The following is a 10825-nucleotide window of genomic DNA, read 5'->3' as shown; positions in this document are numbered from 1 at the left end:
GCAGATTTCTGGAAGAGATGAAGTGCTCCTTCCCTTTTTAAAGATACATCGATGCAGGCAAGAAGGATATTAAGCAAAGAAAATATTACTCTATCAGTCGTAATGTTTTGGCTCCTTTCAGCTATATCCAGATGGAGGAAGGCCATTCATCAGCTGCGCTTCTTCCTAAGAATACCAAACAATTTGTTCTGCCAAATGAAAAATGTTTGTGAGGTCAACATTTAAGTCGTTTATTAAGGTTTTGACAGTTTACTAATCTATTAAAATCCTTTCTAATAAAGTGCCCTAAGACTGTTTGAGGATGAAATGTCAAAAATAAACAAGTTTTAACCATCTTCATGTGTCTCAGATATTTTTATTTTCACCATAAAAGCTGGCTGGTAATTGAAGCAGTCATTTTTATTTCAACCCAGTGCACTTTAGATCCATTTGTGTGCTGCTCTGGCTGCTCCTGGATCACCAGGCCTGCTCCTCTGTGAGGGAGGATGTGAAGGGATGGACACGGTGATGCAGATTTGCTAAAGAGACAAGATAAAGAATACATTAAACAGGGAGCTAGCTAGCTGGGTGGGGTGATCTGAACTATATATGAGGGACATCTGATGTACAGAAAGGTTATTTGACAGGGACCCTGCATAGTAAACAAATTCCAAAATTGAAATCTGATGCATTACACCGAGATATAGATAAAAGCTCATTTTCATTTCCGGTCCCCAGGCAGGTAAACAATAATACAAACAGTGCAACAAGCAATTGTAAAATACTAGGCTGCTGATTATATTACAAACACTGGATATGTGTAAATTACAGTAAATCTTGGACCAGATACAGCTTAATCTGTATGTAAAGTATCAGCGGTGGAAAGTAACTAATTACATCTCTGGTAAATTCATTTTTATTTATTTATTTAATCTAGTGCAGAGGAATAAAGTTTATTATTAGGCCTTTTATTATCTTCTCATGTACTGTAGTTACCTATTATTTATTTTTGTGCTGCCTTATACTTCTGCTTCCTTTTAATTACTTAGTTTGTTTTGCAGAATCAAAATAATAAAATAACAAATTATGCAAATAAATTGTGCATGTAATTGAGTGTACCAATAGTGTATAACACTGCAGTCACATTAAGATGGTTATTGTTGGGGATAAAGTTAGCATAATTGTACCTTGGCGTAGTTTAAAAAATGTTGCATCTACATAATCACTGATTAATACTTTTTTTTTAATACAGTATGTTTAATGCACCACCCGGCGTGCACGCTGAGTGACCCAAATCATACACACCTACGTTGTTGCGTCACCAACAGGTGCAGGATTTGACATGCTAAGTGCTAAAACGCTCATGCTGGCTCCTCCAGGTGATTTCTACGTCTGAGGGACTTTTAACTTCAGTGAGGTGTTTGAGGACCGTTTTTTGGCTTATTCGGCTGAAAAAAATTAATTTGAGGAGAGTAGAGTGGGGCAGAGAGTAATAGATAGTTGGACCTGGGGGAGATGGTGGGGGACTTTGCTGGAGACTGGCAGACTGAAGTTCAGACAAGTGAGTAAAACAACAACAAACATGTTGTGTTAATTTACTGTACAGAGGAGGACGTCAACACTGCAGCCTAGCAACGTAGCTTTGGGTGTGTGTTGTCAGCAGTGTGTCAAAACTGTGCACCTCTGTTTGCTTTCATATGTCTGTTTGTGGTTGAAACTACTGTGGAGTTTATATTGTTTATACACCTCTGTGCATTGGCGGTCCTAAATTGAGGGGGGCCCTGGGCAAAGAAGTAAATTGAGGCCCCCCAGTTCCCCCTCTGTCAATTGTGCTGGGTCAAATGTAAAAATATAAAATCTATCTATCTATCTATCTATCTATCTATCTATCTATCTATCTATATACCTATATATATATATATATATATATATATATATATATATATATATATATATATATATATATATATATATATATATATATATATTAGGGTGTCCATTCGTCTGGCTTTACTCATTTGTCCTCCTTTTGAGAAAAAAACAAAAAAGGTCCGCCTTTTGTTTCCTTGTTAATTTAATACTTATTGGCTAAAAATGTGTGTCAAAAAGCTGTGTCAAAATAAGTAACTTCATTAGTTACATTTTCCTGTCATGACCTTTCAACCCATGGCTAATTTGAATATTCAAATGAGCCATGTGTTGATTAGCTACACATGCTCAAGCCAGTTGCTACCACCAGGCAGTCAATCAAGCTCTCAGACTGAAAGTCTCAAAATGCCAAAGCGAAAGACCTCCTTTAACCCGGAATGGGCAAGAGAACACGGGTTTGTTACAAAAAGAGGGTTGAGTTTAATTTTTTTTGTACATCATGTGGAAGCGATGTAGATGTGAGCAGCAAAGGCAAAGCAGCTATCGAGAGACATGCTAGCACTGACAAGCATCGAGCTGATCTGGAGTACAACTTTGCTTTAAATGGGATCATACATACATACATATATATATATATATATATATATATATATATATATGTATATATATATATATATATATACATAACCATGTACACACTGCTATTAATGCAAATGCAGAGCAAAATTGAAGTATATAATATGAAACAGGAGCAACATGTTCGACAGTTACAGGACTGTGACTGTGCTTACTCACAGCATTCAGTGGCCATATAGTAGCTAGAGGTGACCTCACTTTTATGGGAGTTTTAAGGGGGTTTATAGTTGTTGTCACTGCATATTGTGCCAATATGATGGACCATCAGGACCCACTTTTCCCAAATCCTTTAAGAGTACACCAGACTTTTGCCTGGTTCGCCTCCCCTGATAGTGCGCCCTGGCCTCTGTGTTGTCTGATTTGGTTTTATTCTGCTGTTTATTGTATTTTAAGTGTCTGGATAATTACTTTAAGTAGCTTAGTAATACTTGTTGCATCTGCTGTGTGCCATTTTTGTTTAATTGTCTGAGTTTTGTCTCTTTCCTGGTTATAGTGATACTACACTTAGGAAGGCTATTGTATATTTTTAAATTATAATTTGCAATGAAAAGTTGCATTGCACAGGCTGCATGGTGTGGTTCCACATTGTCATTTCATGCACTCTATTTTGTGACCTAAAGTAGTTTAATTTAAGTGTATAATATATCATGATTGAACACATTGCCATTATTGTGCAGTTAACACTTAACTTCCAATTTTCTTTTTATAACAAATTGACAAACTTAAAGTAGCCTCTTTCAGTTTGCATGCTTACCTGTATAGCAGTGGTCAACATTTCCATCCAGCAGAGTTTCTATGTCATCTGAAAAATGCATAGACATTGTGAACACACAAAGTCATACATTTCTCTGAATTTGTTAGTGTGTGTTTACAATTTTCTACCTTGAATGTCAACTTCTTTAATTGGTGTCAGTCCTGTCCATTTAAAGAAAGGAAAAGAAAAGTTGTCAAAGGGCTGAAATGATGAATTAATTTAATGATTTTCATTCAAACCGTGTGTATGCATGTAGAAACTGACCTGGCTGAGATTGGGACCTAATGGAGTGAAGGGCTGTCCCTGTTGGACAATGAGAGGTCAATAAATTAAATTAAAAATTGTATAGGACAGACAATATATTTTATGGTAAAGCTTATGCATTCTGTTTTTATTTACATTTAATACAACTTTTGTGCACATTTTTTCTATAAATTATATGTAAATTTAAATCATGTAAGAAAAAATAAGACGTAAATATTTTGTCCAGTTTATGGAGTCTTACTTGTAATTTACCTAAATCATTTACCTTTGGGAAAGATGATCTCTCTGTGCTGTTCAGCATCTAGTTAAACGATAATTAGAAACACACAGTATATAAGATATATCTATTATAACTCAATTCATAAAGACGTGAACTGACCTCACCTGAAAACAGAAATCTTAGTTTGCCATGATAACGAGAATACATGTCATAATTCTGAGAAGAGACACTCATAGAAGTGCTCATATGGCCTTATTACATGTGTTGTGACCATAGACTATATAAATATACTGGTTGTGACATGTTATTTATCATAATATTCAGGTTTGCTTGAATTTATGTGATTGAATAGATTGGATTGTTTATGTGTATTTGTTTTTAAAAACTTGTTTGCTTTAAATCTTCGCATTAGGAACAACTTTTTCAACTTGAATTAAAAATTACAAAATTTAATGACAACTGCTAATGAACTTATAAAATGTCTACACACACACTGATAGAAAGGGACATATGGGAAAATAGAAAGTAGAGTAGCAAATTTTAATTTACCGTTCAGCTGGTGGCGCGTGACGTTGTTACCACCAGGCTGCATCTTCAGCGTTTCTAACAAAAATAAGCAATATTTATAGGTCAACTTCTAAAGATCTAACTACTGTTACCCACTGTGTGCATGTGTGTGTCTTACGGCATGAGTGTCCCCTGAAGTAGATTTGCCCAAGCACAATCATGATAATAGTCAGCATCACCACACACAATAGAACCAGCCAGATCACCCTGAACCAACACCGCCACTCATCTGGAGGACAGACAGGGAGTCACAGAGACAGATTGAGGTTACAGAAAAAGGTGTGCGGCAACTAATTTCTTTAATCTGTCAAACAATTACTTTTTTAGTCAATGCAATGTCAAAAAACAAAGATAAATAAATAAAGATAAGTCCATCACAAAGCTTAAAGGGGGGTTCCAAGTTGTTGTTCCAACTTGACACTAGCTGGACTTTTACTGTCATTTTTCCAAATATTCCCACACCACTGAATGCAGCAATATATCAGTCCTTTCCAGATTATCAATGTTGCTTTGTACCTTGCTGTCTAGCCACCTGAACCTGAACCCTGATATCTGTACCTACCTGCATGTAAGCTTATGCCCCTTCATATTACCATAAATCCCTGCTCTCCTTTCTCTTGTTTGTTGTGTACTCACCCGCATGACAGATGTAATTGGTGAGTGAGAGAGGAGAAAATAAACAGAGGAAATAAATGCATTCAAAAAAATATGCTGGAGACAGAAATTAGACAAAAAATGAAGAAATAATAGTAGGAGATACAGCAACAAATTTGAACAGGAAGGAAACAGAAAGAGAGAGTATGGAAAAGTTTAGTTGGAAAGTTAAAGTGAGTTAGATTTACAGCTTTCAACACACACACACACACACACACACACACACTGGAAAATATGACTTAGCTTTAGGCTTGGGGGAGTGTTGGCGAGACCAGAGTAGGCCAGAATCAATACAGCCTTGGAGATACAGTAGATTAAGATGTACTGTAACTCTCAGATCACAGTACAGAGAGAGGAAGGGAAACAGAGTTTCAGAGCCGAGATTGAACTCAAGAGAGGAAGAATTGAGGGAAATTTGCTCTATTGGAAAAAATTACTCCACTGTGGACTGGGAGAGAGAACGGGTTTGAATGAAATTGAATCAGTTTAACCTAAAATGAAAACTGATTGGCCAATTTCTTTGGCCCTTATTGTCCCCTCTCCTCTCCAATCTCAGAGTAAAGCCTCACTGACCGCAGAGGGAACAAAGAGCTCTGTCATCCCGACACCAACCTTTCTCTGTCCGTTTCCATGGCAGCTTTTCCTTTGCTGTTGCAGTCAAAACTGTTTGATTGGCGAGCCAAAGGAGACAGCGGCTTTGATTGGGCGTCTCTGAGGTGGGCAGCACAGGGAGACAGCAGTAAAATGCCTTCCCCTGCCCTTCATCCTCCTTCTCATCTTCCACCTCAGGTAGATGGAGATGTAAGGAGCTGTGATTACTGTGGCCATACAACGTGAGATTTAGGGTCTGTGCATCTCGTAGTTGAAGTTCCACCGACACCTCGACGTTTACTTTTAGAGCTGCGGATGGATAAACAGATGAATGCATCGATTACAGCCATGCTCCGTACATTTGTTGAAGAAAACTGTGCAATTAAGATAAAGTTATGAAGCTCAGAAAGCAGATGCACACTTTAGCAACTGTAATGATCATGTCAGGGGTTTTTAGCAGTCATGTTCGAGGCTCCGTGAGGCTGTACTTAAACACACTACTGCCTAAATGCTAACATCAGCATTCTAACATGGTAAAATATGTATCATGTTCACAATCTGATACCCCTGCTATAAATATGCAATAGACTCCTTTTCTATTGCCAGAAGATTAGTATTCTTTCCGTTTTTTTGTTTCTTGTTCTGGTGCGTCACATATATTTGATGTATGCTCACTGGCCACTTTATTAGGTATACCTGTTCAACTGCCTGTTAACACAAATATCTTATCAGCCAATTACATGGCAGCAACTTGATGAATTTAAGCATGTAGACATGGTGAAGATGACCTGCTGAAGTTTAAAGGGAGCATTAGAATGGCGAAGAAAGATGATTTAAGTTACTTTTAATGTGGCATGGTTGTTAGTGCCAGACGGGCTGGTCTGAGTATTTCAGAAACTGCTGATCAGCTGGGATTTTCACACACAAACATCTCTAGAGTTTACAGAGAATGGTTCTAAAAAGAGAAAAATATTGGGGCGTCCCGGTGGCTCACACTGGTAGAGCGCATACCATTAAGGCTGAGTCCTTCCTGCGGCGGACCCGGGTTCGAATCCGGCCTCAGGTCCCTTTGCCGCATGTCCTCTCCTCTGTTTCCCCCTTTCTATCTATCACTTTCAATAAAGCAAAAATGCCCAAAAAAATAATCTTTAAAAAAAAAAAAAAAGAGAAAAATATCCAGTGAGCAGCAGTTGCCGAATTGCGTTGCTGATGCCAAAGGTCAGAGGAGAATGGCCAGACTGGTTCAAGATTATAGACGGACAACAGTAACTCAAATAGCCACTGGTTACAACCAAGGTGTGCAGAACAACATATCAGAACACACAACACGTCCAACCTTGCAACAGATGGGCTACAGCAGCAGAAGACCTCCCCTCCACTTTATTAGGTACACCTCGTTAGCTAATAAAGTGGCCAGTGAGTGTGTGTCATTCAGTTTTACTTTTAAACCCTTTGCCGACTAATTGGGAAGGTTTTGCAAGCGATGCTAAGAAGGAGACGGACAGACTATGTGCCCTGGATGACAAAGTCATAGTCATCAGTCAGAGCATTGTCCAACTTTGAAGAAAAGGTTGGACGAAAAGGTGCAAAAATAAACGTGTGAACCCAGGTGTAATCTTCATCATCATCGCTGATGAATACTTGTGACTACTATAGAGTCATTTGTTCTGGATATAAATGCAGATTGTAAAGTTTCCCACTAAAGAGCTAGATATAAATGGGTGTGTGAGGGTGTGGTTTTTTTGCCAGTGGGAAAGTGGTTTTAGTTTAGTGTGTTTGCATGCTGACATTTGCTAACTAGTAGTAGGGATAGGGTGTAGTTGTGTTTTATCAAGTTCAAATCTAGTACTTAATTACCTTCCTATTACTCTGGGTTTGTCTTTTAACATGCAAATAACTAAACTTAAATATCTACAAAAGATTCGGAATGACCTTTTGTTAGCTGGCAAAGCACAAACACTGCAGTTTTCAGTGGCAGCTTAATTAATGTTCACAACCCAGGGTCCTCCTTGCCATTATGGGGTTTAGGTGCAGCACCTAAGCGTTTTTGTGCAGCATCCAAGCCCTATAAATGGAAAACTAATGTGGAGAGGAGAGCATCTGGATGAGCCAACACAGGCACAGGAAAGGTGCTGTGTGGGGGAGGAGGGTGGGAATGAGGATGCTATAATTTATCGAGAAAATGTTGAGATGAGAGGAGTCCTCTAACAGTCATTCTGTTGCAGCCAATACATGTGTCTCATGGAACAGATACGCTTTAATGAAATATATCCATACTGATTCAGATGCACATGTCATGGAGAAACCCCACATTGAATCTATTCTTGTCCTGTTCAGTGAAGCGAATATACATAGAAAACTGTTTAAATCACACAGATGTCCTGCTGTATGTGTTTGTAACTTATTTTTCTGTAGCTACACTGACTGTTCAAGGCTCCCAGGCTACAGTGGGTGGGGAAATAAAATCAAGAAATCAATACAAGCAAACACTGTTTTCTTCCCATGGAGCCGAAATGAAAACTAGTTTGATTCAGCAAAACTGCATAATTTAAAATCAAAACCTTCACATTTTCTTGTGGAAGGAAATTTCACTGAAAATATCAACCTCATGTGGCACAAGAAGAAATAAATCCTCTGGGGACTATGAATGTAAAATTAAGTTTCAGTAGTTGTTGAGATCAGTGTGGACCAAAGTGTAATACCTGAAGATGAGATGTTGCTATGTAATTCTGCCATGTCCAGATCTGTTTCACAGATGAACCAGCTCTTTTCTGGGCCGTCGCCGCCTCTCCTGGAGTCTAACTCGGGATCTGTCATGTTGCTTTGATGGTCTTGTGTGCAGTCCTGCTCCCACCTATCACCTTCTGGAGTCTGTGAAGGCTTACAGATATCCTTTTTCCTAATTTCAGCTTCCCCAACCTTCCCATTTTGCCCCTTCTTCACCTGATTCCCTCGCTCACAGGGTCGGTACGGCAGGCAGAGGAAGTTCACTTTTGACACTGAAAGGAGAAAGGGAATAAACAACAGAAATTCAGATCGGTTTCTTGGCAGGAGCAGGCTTCAAGTGGAACAAGAGCAAAGTGCTCTCAAGTCAGAAATCAGAGCGAGATCTCAAAATGGAAGCTATTGCCTCCAGTTTATCTGACACACAAAGACAGACTGGAGAGGAGAGGAGCAGACAAAAAGCGATGCCATTGAAGGCAAACACGTGCACGAGTACAAAGGCCAAAGCAAGCTGCTCGCAAAAAGAGAACATGCTTTTCAAGGCAACACAATACGGAAACATTTTCAAAGCAGCTGTCAGTCAGCGTTGTATGGAGCTATATTTGGAAGAGATTGTTCGCTCACAAAACTTGAAAGATAGAGGTTGAGACAGGCGAGTCGACATAGAGAGGAAGAAACAAAACAAAGCGACTCAACAAAATAAAGTTTACCTTTTTTAAAGGTCGACCTTTGATGTAAAGTTTGAACAAAAGCAAACACTTCTTCCTTTTTAATGCTTCAAGTGGTTGAGAACTGACAGTGAAGCATTTTCTAGAAACACAAACACACACACACACACACACACAGTGGATTAACCTCGACCCACCTCGAGACAATGTGAAGAATTCTGGGAGGCAGATGATGAAGGCGAGGATCACAAGGATGAGGAGTTTGATCAGTGCAGCTCCTGTCATGGCTTCACACAAGATCACACACTTCTTCGCATCGACACAAGCATGACTTGTGGCTCGTGGTATCTGCTTCCTTCCCTTAAACAAGCGCGCTCATTCACACTCGGAGAAGCCCTTTCTAGAGTCTAAAAAAGCGCGATATGATATTGCTCTTAATGCCTGCAGAGGCAGGGCGACAACGCAATGAGACACATGTACTTCACTTCCTATTATACTTCCTGTCATTTTCTCAGAAAGGGTGAGAAATGGAGAGCTGCCGATACACCACAAGAGTTACTATCAGCAGAATGTAAGTAGAGCTGTTGTGTCAGATGAAGATGATAAAAAGACAGATGATTGATCATGTTTTTATCTGTGTGGTGTAGAGCTGTATCGAGAGATCAGCTGATGTTTTTTTCATGTATAAAGAAACATCTCTTTGTTTCTTTCTCTGTTTTGTAATGTTTAAAGGAGCCAGGATCATCTCTGGTAGACTGCACACAGTTTCAGCAGCTGATGTTTACATGAGGAGGGAAATATCCTCAGAATAACTACATTACTCTTCTTTGGAAGCCCATTTCCACCATTATGTTTGTCATCTCATAACAATGAGACACTTTTGCATAATTGTGCCTTTAAAAAAACAACAACTTATAATCTAATAATAATAACTGTATCTCATATTATGACATAAACTATCTCTGACTAAGTCATATTTATGTGAAGACTTATCTTTGGAAATAAGTCATTTGCTTTGACTTTGTATCTCATAAGTATTAGAAATGATCTTCTAATGTTTCATAATGAGATTATAAGCAATTAACAACTTAGTAAAGAATTGAATATTTCTCATACATTTCTCATAGGCCCTGTTCACACCTGACATTAACATCTGATCACAAGTGGACAGCTCTGAGTCCAGGTGTGAATCGCTCCAGACACATTGAGATCTGCTTATTCAAACCACATTCAATACATATATTAAGAGGTGGTCTGGGCCATGTATGGCCACATTCTGTTAGCAGTGTGCATTAATCATGCCTCAAGTACGTAACTTGCATTTGGCTTTAAAAAATAGATATATGTGAACTGGAAAAATCATTTACGAACCCAGTGACACCCTGTGTTCCTGCTGTGTCTCCCTCCGCCTCAGTCCCTGCTGCTGGCGAACTAACTTACTCCGTCTGTCTCCAGGGCTCCTGTCAGATCTCCCCCTGGTTAAGTAATCTGCCAGTGCCGTGGGTTGAGGCGGAGTGACTGTTGGAGCGAGCAGTGCTGCTGGCTGGTATCTCACTGTTGGGCTAATTTTCTGTTACCAGTTTGGCATGAAAGCCTGGTGGAATTAGCAAGTTGATTAGCTAACTATCCAGCTGTTAAATGAGTAAACATCCATCATTACAGTCTATTTACAGCAAAGGAAAACACATCAGTGAAGCAAGGCTTTCATCACAGAATTGCTGTGGTTTCATCATACATGTCTTACGAAGGATGGAGGATGTGTTTAGTGTTGTCTATAATTTCAATAAGAAAATGTGCCGCACAGTTGCTTTAGCATCACACAGGCAGGATGATGTCAAGATGCTCTTGATTTTAATAAGAACACATACTTGTTTATTATCCAGAAGGTTTGGATTGGCT

At 39.0% G+C, this 10825-nt stretch overlaps 1 protein-coding gene across 1 annotated transcript; it reads right to left on the bottom strand.

Moving 5' to 3' along the window:
- Positions 1-379: 379 nt before the first annotated feature.
- LOC131975426 (uncharacterized) lies at positions 380-9466 on the bottom strand. Its single transcript, XM_059338110.1, has 10 exons — positions 9124-9466; positions 8237-8533; positions 5556-5843; positions 4408-4518; positions 4272-4325; positions 3768-3803; positions 3503-3541; positions 3367-3399; positions 3239-3286; positions 380-518 (listed from the first exon to the last, which is right to left on the bottom strand). The coding sequence occupies exons 1-10, from the start codon at positions 9209-9211 to the stop codon at positions 457-459; spliced, it is 1056 nt and encodes a 351-aa protein (XP_059194093.1). The 5' UTR covers positions 9212-9466; the 3' UTR covers positions 380-456.
- Between the last annotated feature and the right edge of the window lie 1359 nt (positions 9467-10825).

This window comes from Centropristis striata, chromosome 1 (assembly GCF_030273125.1).
Source record: "Centropristis striata isolate RG_2023a ecotype Rhode Island chromosome 1, C.striata_1.0, whole genome shotgun sequence".
Classification (NCBI taxonomy): domain Eukaryota; kingdom Metazoa; phylum Chordata; class Actinopteri; order Perciformes; family Serranidae; genus Centropristis; species Centropristis striata.
Note: the sequence above shows the minus strand (reverse complement) of the source record. Positions and strands in the feature narration are given on the sequence as shown.

Bases quoted from the DNA above. Each gene is read 5' to 3' on its own strand.
- LOC131975426 (XM_059338110.1), bottom strand. From the start codon at position 9,211: ATGACAGGAGCTGCACTGATCAAACTCCTCATCCTTGTGATCCTCGCC. The intron at 4,326-4,407 runs GTAAGACACACA...TATTTTTGTTAG, and splicing joins CTTCAGGGGACACTCATGCC to AAACGCTGAAGATGCAGCCT. The intron at 3,287-3,366 runs GTAGAAAATTGT...TGCATTTTTCAG, and splicing joins TAAAGAAGTTGACATTCAAG to ATGACATAGAAACTCTGCTG.